This window comes from Vespula vulgaris, chromosome 1 (genome assembly GCF_905475345.1).
Source record: "Vespula vulgaris chromosome 1, iyVesVulg1.1, whole genome shotgun sequence".
In the NCBI taxonomy this organism is placed as follows: Eukaryota; Metazoa; Arthropoda; class Insecta; order Hymenoptera; family Vespidae; genus Vespula; species Vespula vulgaris.
This window is the reverse complement of record NC_066586.1, coordinates 8,360,900-8,387,741: the sequence shown is the minus strand read 5'-3', so window position 1 is coordinate 8,387,741 and position 26,842 is coordinate 8,360,900. Positions and strand designations below refer to the sequence as shown.

The window sequence follows — 26,842 nt, the reverse complement described above, 5'->3', positions numbered from 1 at the left end:
GATTCAAACAGTACATGCATAGTAATCCCTTTGTCGTCAATGCCGGGTTTCGCGAATTGTAAGCCTTGTTGTATGCCTAAAGATCGTTCGAATGGTTCTAAGTTGTCGAATTCGATTGGATTGATATAATACTCTACTCCTTTAGATTTTATCCATTCCACCGTTATAAAGTTATGTTATTAACGTTCAGGTAATCATGTTTTTCAAATGCTATATAAGCGCGAGAATTTAATTACGTTACGTATACTGAATAAATTTAATCTTTCTATTACTATAACAAAGTTCAAGTTCGTGCAAAGTATAATTTTCAATTTAAACTACAGTATGAAGACAGTAAGTAACAAAATATTTTATTCTATCGAAGAACACCAACGTCGACTTTCTCGTTTCGAATATTTCAATGGATTATACGAGATTGAATCTGATGTCAAACGAGCTGACAAGCACCTCACGTACTTTTAAATGATTGTATCATATTATTCAATTTTTTTTATTTCCTTAGAATAATCTTGACGGACGAAGTCGATAATAATAATAATAATAATAATAATAATAATAATAATAATAATAATAATAATAATAATAATAATAATAATAATAATAATGCTTATAACAATAATAATGATAACGATACAAATAGATTTTCTGATATTTTTTAGAAAGTAGATATGAAGAAAAAATAAAAAGAATAGTAAAATCTTTTCTGTAAACATGTTAAACTAATTCAATCACAACGACCCAACTACGTGCCATTGAAAGTTACTGGGACTATAGACAAATGTTTGTTTTTGTTTATCAATACAAATTTCGACGAAACAGAATATTGGCAAATATTCTATAGTATAGGAATACAGTCAATATTGAATACGATGAGAACACGCGAGCACGTTCGAAATGCGTAGCGAACTTCGATTCATCGTAGATTCGCTACTAAACTCGAACCTTTTCCATAGAAACTGAGAACTATTTCAAAGGCAATGGCGGCTGCGAATTCACGTTAATTGAAATTGTAAAGTGGCCGAACGAGGAAACCCGCCAGTTTGCCCACCTGTGCCTCTGTAATTAAACTTCGTATTAAGCGCGCAGACGAAACCTTTGGCATTTTACATCGTATAAAATCCGTTAACAACAAGGCAAGTCAAAGTGTCACGTAAGTATTAACTGTTTGATAAAGGAATATGACAGAGATTATAATTAAAAGTGGATAAAAAAATTAGCGAAGAATTCGACAAGATATAATTATATTATATAATAATATAATCATACACACACATACACATACGCACACGTACACATACATATTTGTAAATTTAAAGAAAAAGAAAAATAATTATTTTAGGAAAATAAATGCTACCTTTTTCATTATAATTAAAAGTTTCTCTGATGGCTACAAGCTTTCAATGAAATCGTATCCTAAAGAAAGATATAATTTCACGATGAAGAATATTAACGAACAATTTTAAATCAATATTAGTTAATAATTATTTCTAATTAATTATTAATTAACGTTGAAATATATAATTTCGTAGAAAAAACTGAATTATCGTTATTGTAAGTTTTACCGACCGCAGATACATAAACTCCTTTGATAATGTTGACTTGTATTATTTATTTGAAAGTAGAAAGACGTTTCAATAATATGTTCATATTATTCAATAAAGTATTTAATCAAACTCTCTTCTATTATTACTTTGTATGCTATAATTACACTGTAAATTTATTCTTTCAAATTATTACCATCTTACGATACTTTAATATGAAAAGTAAAACTGTATTATCTGATATCGATATAATAGCAATCTAATTTATCGACCGCTGTTAATCATTTCCATTCAAGAATATAAAAATTACTTATCTTTAAAATATGTCAAATATACATCTATTGATATACATATGTACAGTAACGTATCAATGATATGTGGAATAAGTTTATGAGGATTTAATTTCGGAATTTTGTTTTTCCATTCTTCTCATACGTTGCAGAATTTTTTTATGCTTCAATCCATTTATATGTGCATTCCATTGCAACTCACCAATGAATATTCTATCACAAATCTGAAATAAATAAAAATAAAATAAAAAACCATGATTAATAATAGAAATCAATAAAAATTAAAAATATCTACGTTACCTCGCAATAACGTTGCATTTCATTACTACTATCAGTATTTTTCTGATTCTCGATATTTTCATTAATAGGTTTTTCTTCCGGTTTCTCGCCTTGCAATATCGCAGAGATTATCGATACAGCTTTATCGAAAACATTAGATTTCCATTGAGTCAAATCAGTGCAGTCCAATACATACAATGGTGGTACCTGATATATACATAACAAATATACACACACATATATATACATACATGCATGCATGCGAATAAAATAAGTATCAGAAAATAAAACGTAAACTTAACGTATAAAATACATATACCGTATACCTGTCTATCGGCTCGACGCATTAATCGATTCTTGATCCACTTCTGTTGATTATTAGCGTATCTTTTTGTAACCATTTTTAAGTCGTCGAGACCTCGTTTAAAAAGCGCCTCTGCCTAAAACAAATATCCCAAAATTATAAGAGACGAGGTTACCACAAAAAGAGTTCAGTTAACGTCGGCGAGTTAATTTCTGAAGGTAGAAACAAAGAGAACGAGACAGAAAGAGAGAGAAAAGGAGGGTGAGGAGAGGGGTAAGGGCTCTATTAAAGAAATTTTCAAGAAAGAAGCAGCTGCCTACCAGCCTTACTACCAGTAATATTACTACTGCTTGCTTATCATCAGAAACAACCCGGATGAATTTTTCGATGACGGCACATAAAGCGAGAATCACGCATGATTATACGTAGTCGCCGGCAGTCGAGCAGCTGCAACGGACATCATGTTGATGAAGATATGGACGCCAACGTCTTTTACCTACCTTTATGCTTGCCCTCTCCTCTTCTGGTAATATGAGGTAATCGTGAAACTCTTTGAAGCCGATGCTCTGGAAGATGCCTTTCGTGTAATCAGGTGACCTGGAATGTAAACATTCACTTCGATCTTGTTCGTTCTTTCTTCTTCCGTATCGTTTGATCATCCTCCCTTCCTTTCATTCTCTTTCATTGTAAAATTAAATCTTAACTAATTAACTCCTCGTTCAGTCGTTAATAAATTAATATGGACGAATAAAACGATTTACTCTAAAACAGTCATTTTCGTTTTCTTTTTTTTACTTTCTTTTTCTCTTTCTTTCTTTCTTTCTCTTTTTTTACATCGACGCTATTGATATTTTATTATTTTTCTACTTTTTATGGTTTTTACGAAATGGCATTTTCTTCTTATATTTTATGTGTGTTATGTATCTGCGTTAATATCACAAATGATGAAGATAATGATTAATTTAAGCATCATCGTGCATTCTTCAGACCTATTATGCTAACACAGATGCAATTTAAACCAGTTTATGCTAATCATGATACGAGTAATCTAATACATATATGTTGTGTATGTGTGTGCGCGCGCGCATGTATAAGACATTTCCCGTTGCTCGGTATGTTGTGTCTATGAACGAAACTGTCAACGAAATTCTTTGACCAAGACATCAGCGAGTTTCTTGAACATTTGTCCTTTATTTAAAAAGCAATATATAACGTGACGAATTATCGACTTTTCGAAATTATTATTACAGTTTAAAAAACGAACTTGCAAGTTAATTTTGAAGAAATCCGATTGCAAAAAAAGAAGGTACTTCTTTTACGATTATACGCAATGAACTCGTATCCACTCACCGTGGAGGCCATCATTTCAAAAAAGAGGGATTGCATTTTGCACGGTCGTCGGCTTATCACGACACGATAGTGATAGTGAGCTCGAGGTCACGTTATATGTACACCAAGCTTACGTGGCGAGAAAATCCAATGCTAACGTAGTCCCGACTCACTTGTCTACACACATGTCAATACGAAATATGTAAGTATACCTGTACTGCTGTGAAATTAGATTCATCGTTTATTCATTGAGCATTAATGAATGATATATTAAAAGGAAAGAGATAGAGAAGTTACTTATGCGTGCATTGCTTGAAAAGCGCTTGATATTTTGAATAAACTTGAATTGATAGTTTTATTAACTTCATATTTTTAATAAACTTGAAATTGATAGATATTTTTTATTATGTAATATAACGTATGTAACTATATAAGCATATGTAATATTTAACGGGGAGTAAAATCACCTAAAACTTAAATGTCATTCTTATTGAATCATTTTACGAATGAATAAAAAAGGGAATGAAATAAAAAATCTATTATCTCATCCTCGTTGAGTTCCTACAATTTTTTTCTTTTTCTATAAAGTTAGCCTTCTTTTGGCGGGTAAAAAAATCGCAGCAATGCAAGCGATAACCCTGACAAATCTTTGCAATAATATTATCAATGGTAGTAGTGATACTAGTAATATATTGTAATAGTTATAGTAATATTGATCGTGTCGTCGTCGTGACAGCGGCATTAGTAGTAGTAATTAAGATAACAATGTCACTAATCAGTGCGACGAATACGTAACTGTTCTAAAATAATTTTACTACTTGTTGCCAGGCAGTCACCGGCAAATACATAAAACCAATATTCTTTTCTTTCTTTCTTTATTTTTCGAACTCGAAATACTTACGCGAGTTATCGCATGGTCAAGCACGATTATGGAATAACATATTATACTTCTTCGCTTTTATTGACACCTAATCTGATATAACCGTTAGCGTCAAAACTTTAAAGACGCTTTATAATATCCGATTATTGGGAATTTTTGAAAAATGATTTTCCATTGACAACCGTAGCAATTTTCATGTAAAAAAAAAGAAAAAAAAAAGAAAGAAAAACACTTTTTTTATCTAATAGATAAGAGATAACATACTTACATACATATAAATTAACTTTCAATGTTCCGTGATTTTTTCGATATTAATATCGTTCCGACGATTCACATCGTCGATACATTTCTGAGAGAGATCTAACGAAAGATCGAAAAGAGAAAGAGAGACAGGCAGACGAGTTCATAATCTCCACGTGTCAGTTTTTTATCAGCATCTTATCTTGATCGTCGAGAGGATTGTAATTAAGAATCGTACGTTACAAGCAACGACGAAAGGTATCTTATTGGACAAAAGATACGAGGAAGATGTAAGAGGACAAGATGAACTTCTCCCTTTCTCCCTTTCTCTTCCTCCCTCTATCTCTCTCCCTCGCCCTCGCCCTCTCCCACTTTCTGTCTTCATTGATTGACCTAATAATAATCAGAGGACTTGAGGTTATCGTTCAAAATTGTCATAATTTTTTCTCCCACTAAAGGAACAAAGTTTACTAGGTTATCGATCGTACTCGAGAAGTCATTGATTATTTTTTAACTTCCTTTCGTCTTCGCTCGAATTTATAGAATTTCGGAAGAATTATTTCAGAAATGGAAATGGTCTGAACAGAAAAAAAAAACAGAGGAAAAGAAAGAGAAAGAGAGAGAGAGACGGAGAAAGATAGAGAGAGTACAACTACTAACTATAAGAAAACGAGAAAATATCTAGTTAATATCATTGATCAAGTGTACATTAACGTGCGTCGCGACAGTAAATGCGGCATTAAACTAATTATTACTACCCGCGATCTGCACGCCATGTATTAATTATACTGTCCACAGCGCGGTAGGTTTAATGCTTCACGCTATGACGTCATATCCGGTATAATTCGAGCAGGTAGAAGAGAGCAAGACGAAGCAATGACGGAAATTTGCATAATACGAGACACGCTCCTTGCAGAAATGTGGCGAATATAAGGGGGTATAAATGACTAGGAAACAGGCGGCAGGAAGGGTGGGAGTAACTCGATGCGTCGTAAAGAAACGGAAAAAGGGGAGAAAAATGGAAAATGTAAAAAAAGGCCGGGTCGATTAAAGATTCTTCGACATTGTAATTATTTCCTTCTTATATATATATATATATATATATATATATATATATATATATATATATATCTTTCGTATGATATATATTTATACACACCTATATATACATATATATGCACGTATATATACACATATACATATATATGTAACATACATACATACATACATATATATGTACATACATAACACGTACATACGTATGTACGTATATATAAAACATGCAACATCGAAATTACTAATTTTCGCTTATAATCCTACGTGAATGAATGTCGATAAAATTGATGAAATTGGTTCTTAATCCGAAGCGAAAGCAAATGATAAAACACGTGCTTATCGAGCCTTCACGAAATCGTAACGTTAATCCCATTCGGCTTATATCGCCAGATTGCTCACATATGTCTCTTTCGTTTCGTCCTACTTTTTTCTTTGACTTACGTCGTATTAATAATATACTTATCTTTCATCGAAAATAACAAAATTCACGGAGGAAAACATGTTTATATATGCCAACATAAAATACAGGTTCATATTTTCTCTTAACATTGAATATTCGAGCTTTTACGCATATTATTCGTTCGTCTTGCCTCATTAACCCTTTTCATTCTCAGAAAATATTATACGATAATATCGATCGATAATTAGTTATTATGCCAATTACAGATATATTTCTATCGATTTATCTGCATTCCCCCATCTGTAATCCTTGTCTAACGCCTTTTCCGCGCAGTCACCTTCGCTTTCTACGACGCGAATGATTGTTTGCGAAATTTATTACCCGGTAATAATAGAAAATGGCGAATCTAAGATTGCGCCCATAATAAGCAGTATCTGACACACCTCCGACGACTTTTAACGCGGAAAATTAGCGCGTTGATTACATATTTACTTTCTCCTTGGACCATACTCGCTCCTTCGACTTTTTCGATTAGATCCCTATTTCTAATGATTTTCACGTTTCCCTTTTGAATTCTGCTCGAATCAAAGAACGATCGATAAAACGCAAAAGATATTAAACACGAAACTATATAAACCACATTTTTATCATAACTTTTATCATTACCTAATCATTTTAAGGACGACTTTTGTTAGAAGAAAATTATCCAAGCTCTTTTATAGTTTCATCTTATTCGTCGATATTTTATTTCAATTTAAAAATTACTTTAAATAAATTAAAAATATAAAAAAAAATAAATAAATAAATAATATCTACGTATATGTCACGAATATTTAATTTATTATAAAAAAACTTACACGTACACGTTAATGTCCATGAAGAGAGAATAACAAAGTATATTAGAAAATAAATATTATAAACATTATAAACGAAGTCTGCCAAGCGTAATGCCAATCACCATTAACCCTACTCTACGTGTTAATGAAACTCGGCCATTACTCGAATTAATGACAAATGATCGATTATCAAAGGTAGGATGATAAAAGGGAACGATGCCCGTACGGTTTAATTCACCTAAAATCATTGCATACACGTATCCTATATCCATAGATATCTACGTAGCTTGAGATATCGAAAGCAGTCGTTATACACGTAGCATTGCACGTGCCAAGCGCACACTGTCTGGAAATTGCACTGGCGCCAATTTGCATAGCCAGTGCAGCGCGATGCGGTTCTACGGATGCGTATAAGCGTACGTTACGGAACACATACCTACACATTCAAACTTGGTAACCCTCGCGCACACCTAAAGATATATTTACATAGTATATCTATGGAGAACGCATATGAGATAGTAGTAGAAGCATATCCACGACAATAATTAGTGATAATTGTCGGTGGCACTAATTGTAAGCATCGATTGACTAACCGGAAAGTCCAACTTACCGATAGCGTTCTCTTATCAACGTCTACAGACGAAAGAGTTAACCGATTTCCTTTTTTTTCTGTCTATCGCTCTCTCTCTCTCTCTCTCCCTCTCTCTTTCTCTCACTCTCTTCCTCTCTCTCACTCTCTCTTTCTCTCTCTTTCTCTTTCTCTCTCTCTCTTTCTTTCTCTCTAATCTTTTCTGCCTACTCTTTTAAAGAGGAAGGAAAACTCAACAATGCGAACGACTAATATTAACAGCCAGTTATCGTAAGGTGTGTATTGCCTAGGATACGAAAATAAAAGAAAAAAAAAAGAAATATATATTTCACTTACGTACTAATCTTTTTTTATATAATAATAAAGATGAATAATATTTATAAATGTTATTGTTTTTCTTACACTCTTTTGTTATGTTCTTTGACCTTTGAAATTTATATTACTAATCACACTCAAATACATATCTGTTAAATATTCCTGAGAGAGAATATCTGCGTACGTAATATTCAAAGAACAAAATTTATTATCCACATTATTAAATACGATTTGTTCGAATATAAGATTAAAAGAAAATATCGTTTAATCATGTCGAATGAATGAGGAACGGAGAACGTTATATCCGTTGGTTTCTCTTTCTCTCTCATTTACGGTCCGTCAAAATTTTCTCTCGAATATCTTCCGCTCTCCCGTGGTGTGCCGTGCGAGCCGTAAACTTTACCTCGTTGAACGGCATTTACGATCACCCTGTATACACACGGATAAGATACAAGCGACGGTCCAGCAATAAACACGAGCTCGCAGTCGGGGCCTCGACTATTTGCATTGCTCTGCTTTACCGTTCTTATTATTGCTCGCCTAATAACAAAGACTCTCATTCGTGGCTCACAATCAGAGTGAACAGTGAGAAAGAAAAAGAGAGAGAGAGAGAGAAAGAGAGAGAGAAAGAGAAGAAAATAAAAATAGCCGACCTAGATCTTTCTGATCAGTTATCGACGATTACTTTGTATCTCCTATTTTTTTTTTTTTTTTAAGGCAGAAAGTATCGCATTAAATCGACTCGATATCGAGACTCTATCGCAATAGTCTGCTCAGCTATTCGTAATTCACTTAACGTTAGACACTTAACGTTAAATCTGCATAAGCCGATTCTTCGTTTTCTCAGGTCACTCTTCCAAAAGTAGGAACGACTACTAGAATACTCCTCTTTGTGTTATATCGATCACATTCAAAACAAAGTCACACGGATTCGATGTCTCGAACGATCCAAGACATTTATCGAAGATTTAACTGCGAAAATAGCTTTTACTTCGGGTCCATCTGTAAGATAAGAAAACTAAAAAGAGGATGTAGAATCTTTTCTGACCTTTGACCGTATCAATGATCGTATTTCCTCGCTTTGCGAAATAGATAAGCTAAGATCCTTTTTAACAGAATCATCGATTTGTGAATTAATACAACGTTGGATGATATATATATTTCATGGATATTTAACTTCACTAATTTTATTTTAAATATGTATATAAATATAATATATATTAAATTTCTTAATGAATTTATGTGTCAAAGGTTACCAACGATCTTATTCATGCGTACTGATTATTCTTATCATTTTTCTTTCGCAAAAAATTAAAAAAAAAAAAAAGAAAAATAAATAAAATAAAAATAAAAAAATCCAAAAGGAAAAAGAAGAAAGAAAAAACTATGATCTATATTTGACATTCATATTGATCGATGTTGGCTTGTTAATTTGTACAAAGTAAATCAACGAGCTGTTAAATAAATAGACGAGATGTACAACTAAAAGGGTTTGACAGGTTACGACAGATCAAATACAATTTAGACATTGTTTTTTCTTCCCATTTGCGAAGAGAGACGAGCATCGTTTACGAATGAAAAATCGACGAGTTCTAGTCAAGTACGTAAGAATACTTCCTGGTATTTGCTAGTAGATACTTCACTCGTGCAAGGTTTACGAAAAATTGTAGAAACGATAAGCAAGGCATTTCGTGCTGTGTTATCCGATTCTCATGGAATTCGATGACGCAGTGCGAACGCAATATTACCAGAACTCCGATCTTTCTTTACATTTCCCGATCGTAAATAAACGATTCAGCCTTTTATATTTACTACTTTGTCGATTTAAATGATCTAGTTTGTCAAATATCATAAAAACTAATGTATTTACGAAAACATAATAGATACTTTCTTATCACTGTAGAAATAAATCTTAAAATATGAAGACGTTCTAATATCATTTAAATATAACATGTTTCATTCAAATATTCTTATCTTCGAATAATTACATAATGAATGTAATTCAATATATTGTAAATATCTTTAGAAAAAGTAAGAGAAATGATATGTTGTTAATTTGCTCGAAATTAAATTAAAAGCAAAGTTACGAAGTATTTTTTCAAACATATTTTTCATGTGAAATATTATATTAAATTTTATATTAGTTATTATAGAGATAGACTTTTTTATTTGCAAGATTATCACGAGATAACGATCGGTTTTATCCATAATCTTTTCTCGATGAGATTAATGACCAAAAGGTATAAAATATACATATAATAAAGGATAATTCTAAAAAAGCAACTCATTTGACGAAATTCTTATTTTCCGAAGAATCTGGGAATAAAATAATTCTAACTCGTTAGGAGGAGTTTAATTTCGTGGAAATATCACGTAGATGATATCGTGCGAATATCTTTTATCGTGTTTATATATACATATACATGTATACACATACGCATATAAAACGCGCGCGTGCTTGTTAATTTAATTTTTATCAAACACTTGTATCTGCTAACAAACAAAGGAGAGAAAAAAAGAAAGGTGTCCGGTACAAAACGACGCAAAGGAAACTTTCTCCGTAGCAAGTATGCAGAAAGCGAGTGCAATAAATTTCTCATAATGCAAATGATTTTCTAAGAAAGCCAACAATGTAAAGGGCAAAATGAAAATAATCGATCTTTCCGGTGGTATACCTTGATTGTTTACGAGGCCGAGCACGGGTTGAGCATTTCCAATATTTTTTACTTCAACTCTCATTTTTATTCTCTCATTTTTTCTCTTTCTACCTTCTTCTATTTCTTGAGCAAATTGTTAAAACGCATGGGATAAATGGTTTCAATTTAAACGAGATTTGTACAAATTATTAATCAACTTTACGAGAAAATATTTACAAGAAACATTGCAGAAATCAAAACGATCAATCACTTAAAACGAAAATTAAAAAAAAATTACGTAGAGTGGCATAAAATTAAAAAACTGTTGAAACTAAGTTTCTTAATTTTTTAATTATTATCAAATTCTTGTATCATTCAATTTTGACGAGATAATATATTTCAATTTATACGACATTTAAACAAATTATTGATCTACTTTATTCAACAATTATTTCCAAGAAATATTCCAAAAATCAAATCGATTAATCGATTAAAACGAACATAAAATAATACTTTACAAAAAAAAAAAGAAAAGAAAAAAAAGTCAATACCAAGTATATGTTTTATAATTAAGAAACATACGAAACTAAATAACATCATGATTTTACAATTCTCATCATTGACGATTGGCAGCAAATCAGTGAATCGTTTCATCTGTATCGTATCTATTATTAAAACTCCTATAATTTTCACTCGTAACATACCAAAAGACTTCTAGTACTAGTAGCAACAGTAGTAATAGTAGTAGTAGTAACCATTCCACGCAAACGCCTACCTCCTTTATTTTCTGTCCGACATCCGGTCGCTAGCGTACGCTCGCAATTTCCGGAAGCGAGTAAGGTGAGGAGTCTCTCATTCTCATTCTCTCTCTCTCTCTCTCTCTCTCTCATTTGTTCGTTGGTTCTCTCTCTCTTTTTCTCTCTCACTTGCTCGTTCGTTCTCTCTCTCTCTCTTTCTCTTTTTCTCTCTCGCTCACTCATTCGTTCTCTCTCTCTCTCTCTCTCTCTCTCTCTTTTTCTCTCTCTTTCTCTCTCTTTCTTTCTTTTTCTTCATTCACGAAGTAGCACCAGCGTCGCTCGTATACAAATCGCAGCTCACGTGCTCCCCTCGTCGGTACGCCAAGTGGCACGCTCTCGTGACTTCGAAGAAATGATTTGCACGAGCGCGCCTCCACGAACTCCCACGCCTCCGAATAACTTTTTCGATCGTGCAACTTGCCTCATAAACGGAGGTGTACGTATGTACCTACAGGAGAGAGAGAGAGAGAGGGGGGAGAGAGAGAGAGAGAGAGAGAAAGTGGCCTCACCCACTCGATTACGACGTATTCGATTATCATTTATATCGATAACCGAAGTTATTGATAACTGATTAATTGAAAGATTAATTCAATTGAAATCACAGACAATGAATTTTATCATTTCTATATAAAATATTTTAAAGGTTCGCCAGTTGAAGATATATAAATTAAATTTTAATAATAATAATAATAATAATAATAATAATAATAATAATAATAATAATAATAATAATAATTAGACGAATTTATTATAAATAAATTTAATATAATGTGAAATGATTAATACGTTCGTCCTAAAAATGTGTGCAATATTATACGGATTTATAATTTGTTACGTAATAATTAAATTCAATAATATCGTGAATTGAAGAAATTTGTTATTGAATATGATACAAGATAAATAAATAAATAAATCGACGGAAAATAATAGCACAGTTTTAAAATAGCTCCTATGGTAACGTCAATCTCTATCGGTTTATCATACTTAACGCACACGCAGTCTATTGAATAAAAAAAAAAAAGAAAAAAAAAAACAGAAAAAAGTTTGATAGACATATAGGAAGTTGAATTTTTCTCGTAACGTACGTTAGAATGTAACACACAAGCATGGCTTGTAAAATAGGTATACCCTGTCAACTTTCTAAAATGTTAATAATAGTTAACGTAGTGTCATTAGAACGGTCGAACACACCGGGTGCTTTTAAAAGCTTTCTGGTGATACTGAAACAGGTTGTTTAGAATTTATGAAATTTTGATCACCGCGAAACTCTTAATTATCGTCAAGCTTGGAAACCTTTCGTTTTAAATCCTATAAAATATTCAATCAAATATCAAATATCTAATTTTTCATGCTATCTTAAAAAAAAAAAAAAAAGAAAAGAAAAAAGTATACTTTTAATATAATTAAAAAATTTCTTTTTTTCGTACGAAACAAAACCGGAAAATAAAACCAGTTCTCTTGAATCAATATATTAAAAATAATTTATGTCAATTCCATTTATCCAATTTCTTGATATTACTTTAAAATAATAAAATATATTCGTCGTTAAAAGGAGGAGTTACATTAACGTCGCGTTTCAAGGAATTCTGCCTTTAATATTCTTCCGCGCTTTTTGAAATTTGCCTGATATATATGTGTGTGTGTGTGTGTGTGTGTGTGTGTGTGTATCTATATATATATATATATATAGATATATATGTTTATGTATAATATAGATATATGTGAGTGTACTTGAGGTTCGAGAAAAGAGCACGTGTCTTAACGATGCACCAACTGGCATGACCGGTTCGATCAAAGAAATCATTCGCATATGCGGGCACGTTATCGTGACCGAGGTTATTCGACCGCGCACGAACGATAATTAAGTCTCGACACACTCGAAGGCCTCTAAAAGAGCCTCTTCTACCGCAGTCCATTCTAACCTTTGCTACTACTCTTTGAAAATGATTATTATGAAAATATTCTTTTCAAGTAATCCTTTTAACGTATAAACGAACAATCGGAAAAACTTCTCATTATTACTATATATTAATATTAATAATTTTAATATGCGTGCCTGTGTGTGTGTGTGTGTGTGTGTGTGTGTGTGTGTGTGTGTGTGTGTGTGTGTGTGTGTGTGCTTATATTTATTATTCATAAATGCTCATATATACGATACATGAATATCATTAATTTTTTAATTAAGCAATCGGTTAAAATCTCGTCATTTTTTATTGTCTATCGTTCAATATAAAGTACTTACTAATTCGTACACTCACGTGTTGGACTTAATCCTTTGTTGGTTGTACCTATGATGAAAATCGAGTAGCTCCTCCATCAAGCCAGCCTGCATCATAGAATCGACTCTTTGACTCAGCCGCTCATCAAGAATTTTCTGTAAAAATTTCGAAAAATAAGAGGCTCGTATTATTAATCACTCAGTTACCGGACAGATATTATCTATTAATGAAAATTCCATCGACCGATTACAAAATTTTGTAAATGTCGATGGTTTTTAATCTGCGCAATAATTACGGGATTTTTAGACTTCCTCTATTTCTCCTTTTCTTTATCTAATATTCAAAATCTCACCTTCCTTTCGACGATCAATATAACAAATCAGGATTTATGATCGACGCTTAGATTTTCGAATTAATATCAAACGAGTTGGCAAACCCGTTTTAGTTAGACGTTATTAAATTGTCAATGTGACTAACGACGAAATCGTAAAATTCGTCATTATTCAAAGTTCTATGAAAATTATGGGCAAATTTTTTCATTTTATTTATGTATACATGTTATAAATGGATTATAAGAATAATACGACCTCCCAGTTAAGAATTACGTTTATGGTACTTCCATAAACGTGGGTAGAGTAGTGACTCGATGAAATGGAGATGTTCGACAACGATATTGATGACAAACGTCGTTTAAGCATCAGCGACGTAACGACACCGTGTAAGATAAATATTCTCGATATCAATTAGAAACGGACATGACAGTTAAGACCTCACGACTACGAATTAGACGGCCATTTTTGCTTCTTTCTCATCGCTCTCTGTTTTTAAAAAAGAAAAAAAAATAGGAAAAAAAATAAGAAGAAGATAAAGAAAAAGAAATAAAAAGAAGTGGAAAGAAAACGAACGGCCTCGATAGATTTCAAAGAGTTTTACTATTATCTCTCGAAGCTATGTATACGACCTTGCTAATAGCAAAGACACGTTAGAAACGTGTCCTCGAAATTGTCAAGTGTAAAATTCCTGTTCGGTCGAGCGTATCGTCGATCGAACGCTTGTAGAAGTATAAGTACGTATGTGTGTAAATTTTACACAAGCGATACATCACTTCAACGTGCTTAGATTTACAAATCCGTGTACTTGCTGCCTCCCAAAACGGTCAGTTCGCCGAATTGCGAATATAAAGAAGATTTTCTACGACGCAGAAGTCGACTCGTCGAGAAACGAGCCGATCGATCGAAATCATCCGAGTCACGGTTTGTTCGATGGCAAAACTATTCTAAACGGATCGCGATCGAACGTCCTAGAGCGTGCGAGTGAGACGAAAGAACGTTAGAAAGTGAGCTAGGAGCGAGGGCTTCGTCAAATACAAACGCAAGGCGCGCAAACAAAGCATAGAAAGCGAGTTTGCACGCGTGTGTCGCGTTTATATGTACCTAAAAGTTAGCAGAGTCATGCTCAGGATAAATACCGTTCTATATATAGTTTTTTTTTTCTTTCTCTGTCTCTCATTATATACAGAGGACACTGCCGCATTCCTCGTTAACGCGCTTGGTATTTATAGTCGTGCGATCTCGATGTTCTACATGGAAAATTCTAAAAAAGGAATTACTATGTATATACAACATCCGTCGTGTCGTTATGTCACACGACTTAATTCCAATTAATGAAAAAGAGAAAAAGAAAAAGATACAACGACGGGTTCTTTACTTAGAGAAATAAATAGCAAGTTCGTACAATCAACAATATTTAGGAAGTACTTACTCATGACTTTATCATTGATAGATATATTAATAAAATAGAAAGTTGATCCGTTAATTCGGTTATTTACGTCACCTTATAACATTAACAAAATATCATACTATCTGAAATGGACGATAAAATGATCTAAAGGTTACTTGTTCGCTAAAAAGGACAGAAGAAAAAAGAAAAAGAAAAAAAATTGATTTAAACGTTAAATCGTTTCGTTTAACGATATCGTTACAAGGAAAAATGCTTTTAATTAGATTTTAGATTACCATCGATCGAAAGGTATCAACGAAATATCAATCGAAAAAAAATGATGGAGGTAAGGATTTTTTAATAAAAGAAGTATTCAAGTTCAATAGAAAAAATAAGTGAAACGTAAAAAACGAATTTACTGGCAAGATGAGATTTAAATGCAAGATAGAGTCATAAGGAAGGCATACATTCGAACGGCAAAAGGACACGCTAAAGGGCACAGAGAAAAAGACAAGGAAAGGGTCCGTGAAGGACGGTATAGTAAAGCGAGAGTTGAGAATCGTTCTCACGCTCGTTCACGGTTAAAACGCGACCTCCGCAACCCGTTTTGGCTATGTTCACTTTAAATTGTATTTAAATGCCGGCCTGTCGACCCTACACGCGTGGCCGTGTTCGCGCGCGCGCAACCGCGCACTCTTTCTCTCTTATTTCCACTCACTCTCTCTTCCACGCGTTCATTCATGATCGAGCAGCATATACCGCCTCGTCCCTTAGCCACCATAGCAAACGATGACGCAAGCTGACCAAAGTCAGTATTTGATGATCGTCGTGATGTATATACGTACATATATAAATATACATACATATATATATATATATATATATATATATGCGAGCTATCAAGATATATGACATAATTATGTATATATATATATACGCACATATATGTTCATACATTCCTCTTTCTCTCTATTCCTTTCTATTTGCTCAGTTTTCTCGTCTACAAGACATAACTTCAACGAAATATTTTCTACTCCATGGCATTAAAATAGATATGAATAAAAGTTGAATTACCTTTTAATTTATTTTATATACGGTAGATTTTAATTTATATTTTCAAATTCGATTGAATTTATAATTACGTTACTTTAATGTTATTTTTTTTGAATTTAATTGATATATTAAGTGGTTATAATATGTATATAATTATATATTATATATACATATATACATACATCATACACATATACATACTATACACACACACACATACATGCATATATATATATATACTACTGATCATATTACACCGACTTAGTTTTCTTGTTATTTTTCTTACGGAATATATAATCGCAAATTAATTTTATCTCTCCACTTTCACGCTTTTTTTCGTACATATAACGATATGACGCGTACGCTTTACGAGCTTCCCAAGTGGCGTATACACTTTTACGTTTCTCGTTACGTAGAGCCAACACGTCTTTCGATCGATACATAAAATGCAAAGCGTCGACGCACGAAGATTGACGAGCCTCGCTAACGATGACCATTGTGAAGAGGCAGATCGATCAAGGATAAAGGACCTTTTGATTTCATCGCAAGAACGGCACCATTGAAAACTTGCTTGGCGCGAAATTCGAACGAGTTCAACGAGTTCCAATCGTTTCGAATGCTTTTATTCTCCTTTAAAAGAAATTCACTCATCAATTATAGGAAGCAATAGGAACTGTCATACGAGATATTTAAATATAAATTATATATCAAATAAAATTATAAATATAAATTAATATCCTCGAAAAACATTGACATTTTAATGCACGATTTTCGTATACATTTGCAGAAGAAAATTATGATCGTACCAGCTATTAAGTAAATATTAAAACAAAAATAATTACAAAATTACCTAGTCATAAATTTTTGACAGAAAAGTTTACGAAAATTTATTACACGTATTTTACTGTTGTAAATATTAATATTTTGTAATATATGCAATTATATAGTAATAAGAGTTAAAATTAATAAATATTAATATATGCGTAAGTAATAATATATGCAATTAAGAGTTAAAATTATAAAAATAAATAAAAGTGTAACTTTTTGTATACGATACGAACAGATTAATTAATCAGAATTTTCCTTTAAATGCCAAATGGTCACCTCGAAAATGGAGGAATAAACCGCAGGAGTTTAACGAGCACTCCAATCATCGAAGTACCTTAGCGAAAATTTACAGTGTATTTTACAACGTGAATGCATTTTGGTACTTAAAGCCAAGCGGTTTGACACATCGTCGGCAAAGCACAAAGGTACATCCACTCGTTCTAATTATATCTTTTTAATAGTGGTATAGCGGGTCGCTTGAGAGCTCGATGACCGTTCGAAAGTGCCTCTAATGGAACCACTAATAGACGGGGTAGCTGGAAAAGTCATTCGTTAAATCCTCTTTTCGAAGCTCCTCCCCTATCTCACCTTTCTACTTTTTCATTCTCTTTTCTTTTATTATCTGTCATTAAATAGAATAAACATCAAATTAGGCGTTGTATAATTCTTTGATGACTATCCATCCGGTGAAACGCCACGTAAAACTTTGTTACCTAACCGACGAAGATCATACAATTTACTTTACTATAAAAGAGTCACATTGAAGAACGTTAGAGAAACGAAACTATTATAGAAAGCCTTCTCCTGTCTCTCCTTCTCCTTTGCTAAAATCAGGCCAAGGTCTTAACGTGGAGAAGGAAAAAGTAGAAGTAGAAGTAGAAGTAGAAGTAGAAATGGAAGGTTACGATTGAAGAGAACGACGAAGGGAACGATTCGTGTGACTTTTCACGACCCCATTTAGGATAACTTGCGAGTCAGAAGACTAATCGACCGGTTCGTGAAGGTTTCTCTCGAAGGACAAAATTAGCTAGAATCGAATTTATCGAAAGAAAAATCTTATCCAGAATAAACGATACGATTCTTATCTCTTGTCCTATCCTGCTTCGATTTTAGATTGACGAACGACATACGTTCAAGAAAAATGATACTTTGATGAAAACAGAAAAAGGATAAGGATAATTACCAATAGGATAGATCGGATTCGGACGTTCATTAGTTCCTATCCATTTATAGCGACGACTATCGATAAGTTCGACGGTCGACTCGATAATAAATTAAATTACGTTCGATCTGGATCGATTAAATGATGTAAAAGGAATACCGAGTGTAACTTCGTTCGCTCATGTATTTCGAGAATTTGAAATATATATCGTATAAAAAATAAATGGCAATTACCAATTCTTAGAGATCATATCATATTAACAAGGTATAAAGAATATAAAAAAATTAATAATTAAAAATTAAAAAATTAAAAATAATATCTAAATAGTTCTCTCTTGGTCCTTGGAAATTTAGTAAAAATATCTAATGAATCGTTGATCATTAAGCTCGAATCGTACTCGTCAGGAAAAAGAAAAAGAACGAATAATATCCGATAAAATAGTCGAACTCTGCTGTAACGGAACCGCGCGAATTAATTATACGAATTGGTACGCATAATTTGTTCGTCGAACATAGTGTCGTCGTTGTGTCCCCTATGCGTCCCGATGATATTCCGATGTCCTGTTACGATTATAAACGCTCGACGTAGTCCACGTTGTCGTCGTATTCGTATCGTGGGTGTCTGTATCTACTTACACGAACGTTGTACCCAAGCTACCCACTTTTTCCACTGCAAATGGACAGAACGACCTTCGGCCGAATCAATGATCCCGTCTGGAGGTGAAAAAGTCAAAGGCGCGGTTTGGCAAGTGCACGCGCGTGCGTGAGTCTGTGCGTAGCTTGGATGCACGTGTGTGCGAGCAACACAGAAAGCTAGCACGATTAGATCTTGTAAACGGGACGACGAGTCTCGCTTATTTCCTCGAAATCGAGCGAGTTATCGTTATTGTTACAGAACACGAAACTTTGGAATTTCTTATTAATGTTTTTATAGATCGTCGCCAAAAAGCATGATAATTTTTCAACGGAGGTAATAGCGAACGGTTTGATAAGATTTAATGGAATCGTTAACTAGAACGTAAGTTAGATATATCGAATCTATTGTAATGAATGAATGAGAGAGACATTTATAAAATGTTATAAAATTATATAAATGTTTGTATGGAAACATTTATTACATATGATAGACATTTACATTTGTATTTTATAATTACTTTATCTCTTCGATCAGATAATTAACGATCTATAGTATTACAATTTTCCAGTATTACAATTTACAGTATTACAATTTTCCTTTCCAATCTCCTTCATGTTATTATTCATTGTAATGAATAATTGATAACGAGTTTTTAATATTACGAGAAGTGGTAGAATGATCCGAACATCTTTCTCGATTAATTTAAATAATTGGATTTCTCTTACTTATGTGCATACGTATTTACGTAAATACATACGTATGAATCATATTACTTCTGCAACACTTAGCAAAATCTGAGGGACGCCGAATTACGTGGGATATTTTGTTTTCGCTCGAAGCAAGCGAGTCAAAGGAGAACCGTGGTTTCTCTCGCCTACAATTTAGATAAATGGCTTTCCCTAATAATGAAACGTGCCGTCGGCGAACTACGTTATTCTCCGTGAGAACGCGTTGGTTTCTTTACGATATTCGATGCTACGAAATCGTAAGTGAACATAAATGAAATAAAGAAATGGAACGAAGGCAAAAAGAAAAAAAGAAAAGAAAACACGAAATACGAATGGAATTGTTCCACTAGAACGAATAGAAACGTTCTATATAAATAGAATTGCATAAACGCGATAAATATGAAATAAATCGATCCTTTATAAACCGATAGAATTTTGAGATCACAATCTCATATATCTATTTCCAACAAGCTAATTCGTATACGAAGATTAATGCTTATTAAGTATAAGTTTTATTAAACATTTTATATTATATGATTCTTTTGTTTGACGCAAAAAAAAATTATATATAGATATAGAAGATTAATGTTCGAAGTGCAACGAGGAATAATCGTCTCAAAAAAAAAAAAGAAAGAAAAAAGAGGAAGAAGAAAAATAAAAGAAAAAAGTGCTTTTCCTCTACTCAAGTTTTTTGTTCAAAAATAACAAACGGCGAATGAAAAGTCTCAAGAACAGGTGCGTTCGCTTTATAGAGTCAAAGGATTAAAGAAAAAGAAAAAGAAAGAAAAAAGAAAAGAAAAAAAAAGGCGGCGTTCTAATAGTCAGAAAGATAAGAAGGACCGCGTGCTACGCGAGTGAGGTTACGCCTCGGGAATCCTGTGCCGTATTCTCATCGAAAAGAACCCTTTGCTTCTTTATTTTTGGCGGGAACTCGTTACGGAGCCTCTAGGTATAATATCTCGATCGACGAGAGGTATGAGAGAGAAAGAGAAAAAGAGAGAAAGAGAATCGATACACAGAATGAAAAGAGAAGGAAATAAAAGATAAAAGAGGAAAGATGCGATTTAAAAAGGCAAAGGCACAAAAGCGTTGCGACCCCAACCTCCATCGAATCACTTTTCTAAGAAGGATCGTCGACAGATTTTTCAAACCGGGCGCCATGAACGCTATCCCTATACGATTTTCTATCTTCGAGATAAAAGAAAACCGATTGCAAAAGATTACAAAGATGAATGAAAGTGATTTTTCATGACTTCTCACATATTTCTAATTTAACGATTGGAAGGATTTATCGATGATCAATAATGAAACAAAAATATGATGTAATAAGGAATGAAAAAAACAAAACATTAATCGATAACTCATACGGATGAGTTAAACAATTCATTTTTACGTTACATCTACATATTCTCTACCGTTATAAAAAGAAAATGAACAAAAGTGAGAGCGGACATCGTATTAACGATCTCTGAAGATTCTCTTTAAAAACAATGCCAATAAAATAGTTCGATATTCTAAAGTTATCTTACGAGAGATAACCGTAATAAACTTTAACGATCTTTCTTAGTCTCGTCAAACTATCTACCTGCGTTTCATTTTCTATAAAAGTCTATCGCATTACAAACTCTTTCTTAATGTTCGACTATCGTCACCATCTTTACGTTCGTACAATTTTTATAATTTACAAAATCTCAAAGATTCTTATGCTTTTACCTTATAGCAGCGTGTAACTTTGTTAAGGTTTTTTATTTATTTATTTTTAAATCAAACTGATTATTATGCTATGAAATGTTTCGAACAACTAGATATTTTTTTTAATCGTCTCTCTCTCTCTCTCTCTCTCTCTCTCTCTTTCTACTCGTTACTCGATACGTTTAATGTTCCACGTTAACACGATCATTCCAACTTTGAAAAAGAAAGATCCTATTAATCCGTTTAAGAGCAAACACGTTTAAGAGCTTCGTGAATTCGCTCGTAAATTCCCTCGTAAATTTCCTTGAAAGAAGCCCGCCGTGACGAAAAATCTTTACCCATATTCTATGGGAAATTATACGCTTTTTGGGCCGATGATCGATGAGTCTCTTTCAATTCTTTTTTTTTTTCATTTTAAAAACCACATACATATAACGTATGTTTTAAAGTGTTAATTTTTGCATTACGTTGGTATCCACATTCAATTCATGCTAAAATCGAAGGTGTTAATTGAAAAGATAACATGTGACGGTTTTGCTAAATGAAATGTAAAAAGAAAATAGATAGAAAAGAGACAGAGAGAGAAAGAGAGATGGAAGAGAAAGTAATTATTTTCGAGCGAAAGTTAACGAACAGGGCCGAACGCGTAACGATGCTTATTTTCCACGTCCACGTCTTTTCTAAACGGCAGGAATCTCTCGAGGCGAAAAAAGAAGAGAAAGAGAAAGAGAAAGAGAATAGAGAAAGAAAAAGAGAGAGAGAGAGAAAGAGAGAGAGAGAGAGATTATAAGCTCTCATCTCTCGACACGACATATCACGTGCGTCATGTGCTTGCTCACGCTTACAGCAAATTCAGCCGAATAAAAAGCTCTCGCATCTCTTCTCTCCCCTCTCTTTCATTTCCTCCTCTTCCTCCTCATCCTACTCGTACAGCAAACATCCCACCTCCTTCTCTGTCTCTCTTTCTCTTTCTATACTCCTCCATTGGTTCATTCTCGGTACGGGTTGCCGGAAATGCCGTGCGTGCCGCACTCTCTAAAACCACCGACAGTTAGATCCGTATGCGAAATGCAGCCAATAAAAAAGCAAACCGATATGCCCGGGAGAGGAAGGATAGACGACAGAAAAAAAACTGACGCCGGTTCGAACGAGCCAGCTCACTCGACCGCCAACGACTTGCTTTTGCTCGTTTACTCGCGCATATTCGCATCGAGTCTTTTCAATGTCTCTACCCTCCCCTCTTAAATAACCCTTCTCTTTCGACCATTCAAATTCGATTCCAGATAAAGTAACGTAAGTACCAACCAAAATTATTCTTCAACTTCGAGAGCTATTAATCCGACTCCTCTCACTGTTTAATTATACGCGTCGTATAATTTTTCTTTCACTCGCACACCCTGGACCAAAAGGGATCGGAGCTTACTTCGTTATTATCTTTCTTATAGGAAATATTCGAATGATGTCGAACTTTTTATCTTAATTTGTTTTTTTTTTTGGTTACTTTTATGATCTAAAACCTTGTAAAAAATTATTACGTATAAATATTTCGTTTAAATCGAATGTAAGAATCGAAAACGATTATTAGTTAATTAAATTTTCAATTGAATTTATCGAAACAAAATCGTCGATATAGTAGAGATTATATAATAGAGAAACAATAAAGAGAAGCACGGCATCGCAAAAAAGAATCGCTCCACGCTCTGTCAGTTCACCTTCCGCTTGGAGTTTTCCGCGCGACGCAGCTCGCTTCTCGCGGGCAAAGCCCTTTTAATTGCTCTAATAATAACACAGCTCGCACTCTCGTCCGTCTTAAAAAGCGTTCTACGCCTTCGAATCGTGGGAGGCGTGATCTAATTTTAAAAGATAACTCTCTCTCTCTCTCTCTCTCTCTCTTTCTCTTTTCTCTGCCTCTCTGTCTCTCTCTTTCTGTCTGTTTTTCTTTGTCATTGAAAAATGTTTCATTACTCGATAATTTTTCAATAGCTTTCGAACTTTAGACGGATAAGTCAGCGGTCATTTATTGTTAGAGTTTTTAACATATCGACAGCTTCCCGGATTCTGAGGTACCGGATTTGTCCGGTCTCTGGACTTCCTTGATGACTTTCTTGAAACCGCGATAAGTAAACGATAGAGTAAAGATCCTGCTGTAACCACAAATTTCTTTCTGAATGAACGATTCATTCTAATAAAGAGAGCATGCTTCTACATATCGAAAACGACATTCTGTTTATAGAGGACCTATTAAAAGAATGATCGGTCCTCAAAATACCATTGAAACATTTAAAAAGAAGTAACTTTTTAAGAAGACGAATAATAGAATAAAAGTTAACTGTTCGATCTTTATATATAAACACCAATTTAACACGTTTTATAAATTTTAAACAAATCGATATATCCATTTAATAACTACTCATAATAATTTTTACTAGATAAAAAATATAAAAGAATTCATACCATACTTTTCTATATAACATTAATTTATTCGTGAAAATACTTTTAATCTTTTAAATGTCACAAAAAATATCTTAAAATAATTTTTGAATAAAATTTACAAAATCGAGTATTGATAATATTCAACGTATTAACCTTCTAAAAACTACTTTCTTTCCATTTAAATAAAAATTATGTAATATAATGTAAAAGTTATAGTATTTCGTATACTAAAGATAACGTATACTTAAAAAAAAAAAAGAAAAAAGACATTAAAAAGTACAAACATGGAATAGTAATTAATTTTCCAACGAAACAATAAAATACTTGAAACTTAAAAAATAGATAAAAAAAAAAGAAGATTACCCGGCGTTACAGAGATTGCAATCGTTATAAAAATCGATTTTTCTAAAAAAAAAAAAAAAAAGAAATCGTTAAATAAATACTCCAAGATGGAAAATATTACGAAACTATAATAATAATTGATAAAGGATATTTAGAAATAAAAAGAAAAATAAACCGTCCTTGAGTATATACCATAGAAAGTCGTCCACCTACGTCTGGTGGTCGTTTACACGAAGAGTGCAAACTCCAACGAGTGGGTTTCGGACTCGGAAGGGCTCCATCGTCCTTCTCCACCTCGTAGTCTTCGTCGTAGTCTTCGTCTTCGTCGTAGTCTTCGTCGTCGTCGTCGTCGTCGTCGTCGTCGTCGTCGTCGTCGGTGGCAGGAAGTGACGACATATCCGACGGCGTTTATCTTCGACACGGCGTGTCCGACTTGAGCGTACAAAACGGCAGCTGTCGGCCAAGTGGCATTCTCCCGCGTAGAGACTTTAAACTTTGCGATTCCCGTTGCGTGCGATCGCACGCACGCACGCACGCTCTCGCAAATGAGAAAGAGAAAGAGAGATAGAGAGAAAGAAAGAAAGAAAGAAAGAAAGAAAGAAAGAAAGAAAGGGAAAGAGAGAAAAAAGAAAGAAAGAAAGAAAGAAAGAAAGCAAAGAGAAACGCGATACTCGGACTAAGAGGAAGGAAAAAGTTATGCCGACTTGAACGAGTAAGGGAAGAGAGGAGAGGAGAAAGAAGAGGTGAAGAAGAAGAAGAAGAAGAAGAGAAGGAGAAGGAGAAGGAGAAGAGAAGGAGAAGGAGAAGAAGAAGAAGAAGAAGAAGAAGAAGAAGAAGAAGAAGAAGAAGAAGAAGAAGAAGAAGAAGAAGAAGAAGAAGAAGGGTTTGCGAAAGGAGAAAGGAAAAGGAGGCGACTGCCGGTCGTGCGGAGTCGCCAGATGCGCGGCACATTTTAATTAACGTCCAGACATCCTCCGAGACGAATGACCCCGAGCTCAGGGCCATTCGATGCCCCCCTTTTTCTGAAGAACGTACGACCCTTTCGTGTCTCTCTTTCCTTCTCTTTTTCTCTCTTCTTCTTCTTCTTCTTCTTCTTCTTCTTCTTCTTCTCCTCTTCCTCCTCCTCTTTATTCTTCTTGAACCGATGAATAGGCGAGAATCGAGTGGATAACAGGAAGTCGACTCATTCGATCTTGACCCTTCTTTATTTATATTTCTTTTTCTTTCATCGTTGACAAATTTCATATTACTTCTATATTCGTCCGCTCTAAACAATGCTAATATTTCTAACAGAGAACATATGGAATTGTAATATCTAATAACCCTACATCCGGCTTTGTCTTTTCCTTTAAAGGGAGTCAGCGTATCCGTATGAAAATTAGGTTTAACGTTCTAAGACATCAAGCTTCTTTCGTTGAATATCAATTGAGTTTCAGAACGGAATAGCTATGTTCTTAATCGTTGTAATAAAAGTTTTATAAAACTACCACCGTACGTTAAGATCAGGGAAAATATTCAAAGAAGAAATCAACAAAGTTCCAAAGAAAGATCTATGAAGAATTGCAGATAAAAACAGAGTTCGTGTAAACAGGTTGTATCGCTCGTCTATGTAATATCTGGATGTGCAAACATCGGCGAACAGCGAAGTTATTCTTGATAACTTACGAAAATCGATCGCTAATCGCTTCTCAGACATGGCATTCCGTCGAATGCGAGAGAAGTGCTTGCTAACTATATTATTCAGGGACGGACGGCAGGGGTGTTCGCTTAAATCTATTATATGAATCGATTCCACGAAGCAATAGAGTTCACTTGACTTTTTGATGAATAACGATCAATCAAAGATACTTCCGTGGATTGATTTAAAAGAAAAGTTAAAAAAGATACAAGGGAAAAATCGAAGCTGTTATTATCATTTGTTTTAGTATTAATTAAACCTTAAATGCACGTGTTTGTGTAGAATTATTAAGTACTAATAAATGTAAATAAATTTATAAAAAAAAATTATGACAATGAAATTTCTTCATTATTTCCGCTTTAATATCCGTCCAAATAGTTAGTATAATAAAAACAATGTTTAATGTAATTTTTAATGTACTTTTTCTGTAAAACTGAAACGAAATAATTCGTGTATTAGAAGTTTAAAATTGGATTAGGGATAGACCGATGGGTTGAACAAAATCAATTTTGAATACTTATCATGTTCGATTTTTTATGTTTAAAAAAATCATGGTGGTTATAAAATCATAGTGATTGCAAAAAAATGTTTCAACGTCGAAAAATATCGTAGATGCGTCCCTGAGATTGCACAGCGCCACGCCACGGCAGTAGGTGCACGTTGGGATTACGTTGCCGGCGAGTCATTCATAAAAATAACGCGGTCGGCGCACGCGAACGCGTCTACTACTACTACTACGAGTCGCATTCGGAGCTCGGCTTTGAAAGAAAGGAGAACGCGCTACTACTACTACGAGCGTCGCTTACGATTGTAGCGCGTAAAAACATAAAAATTCACGGACGGATGCACGGCCTGACTGA

At 33.7% G+C, this 26,842-nt stretch overlaps 1 protein-coding gene across 1 annotated transcript in view; it reads right to left on the bottom strand.

Moving 5' to 3' along the window:
* Positions 1-1,792: 1,792 nt before the first annotated feature.
* Positions 1,793-26,842, bottom strand: part of LOC127072305 (tRNA dimethylallyltransferase) — a 104,125-nt gene continuing 79,075 nt past the window's right edge. The window contains exons 5-9 of the mRNA XM_051012655.1: positions 13,751-13,866; positions 2,915-3,011; positions 2,437-2,550; positions 2,132-2,317; positions 1,793-2,055 (exon numbers count right to left, since the gene is read on the bottom strand). Of these exons, the coding sequence (XP_050868612.1) occupies positions 1,930-2,055; positions 2,132-2,317; positions 2,437-2,550; positions 2,915-3,011; positions 13,751-13,866 (639 nt within the window). The 3' untranslated portion in view covers positions 1,793-1,929. The remainder of the gene's footprint in view (positions 2,056-2,131; positions 2,318-2,436; positions 2,551-2,914; positions 3,012-13,750; positions 13,867-26,842) is intronic.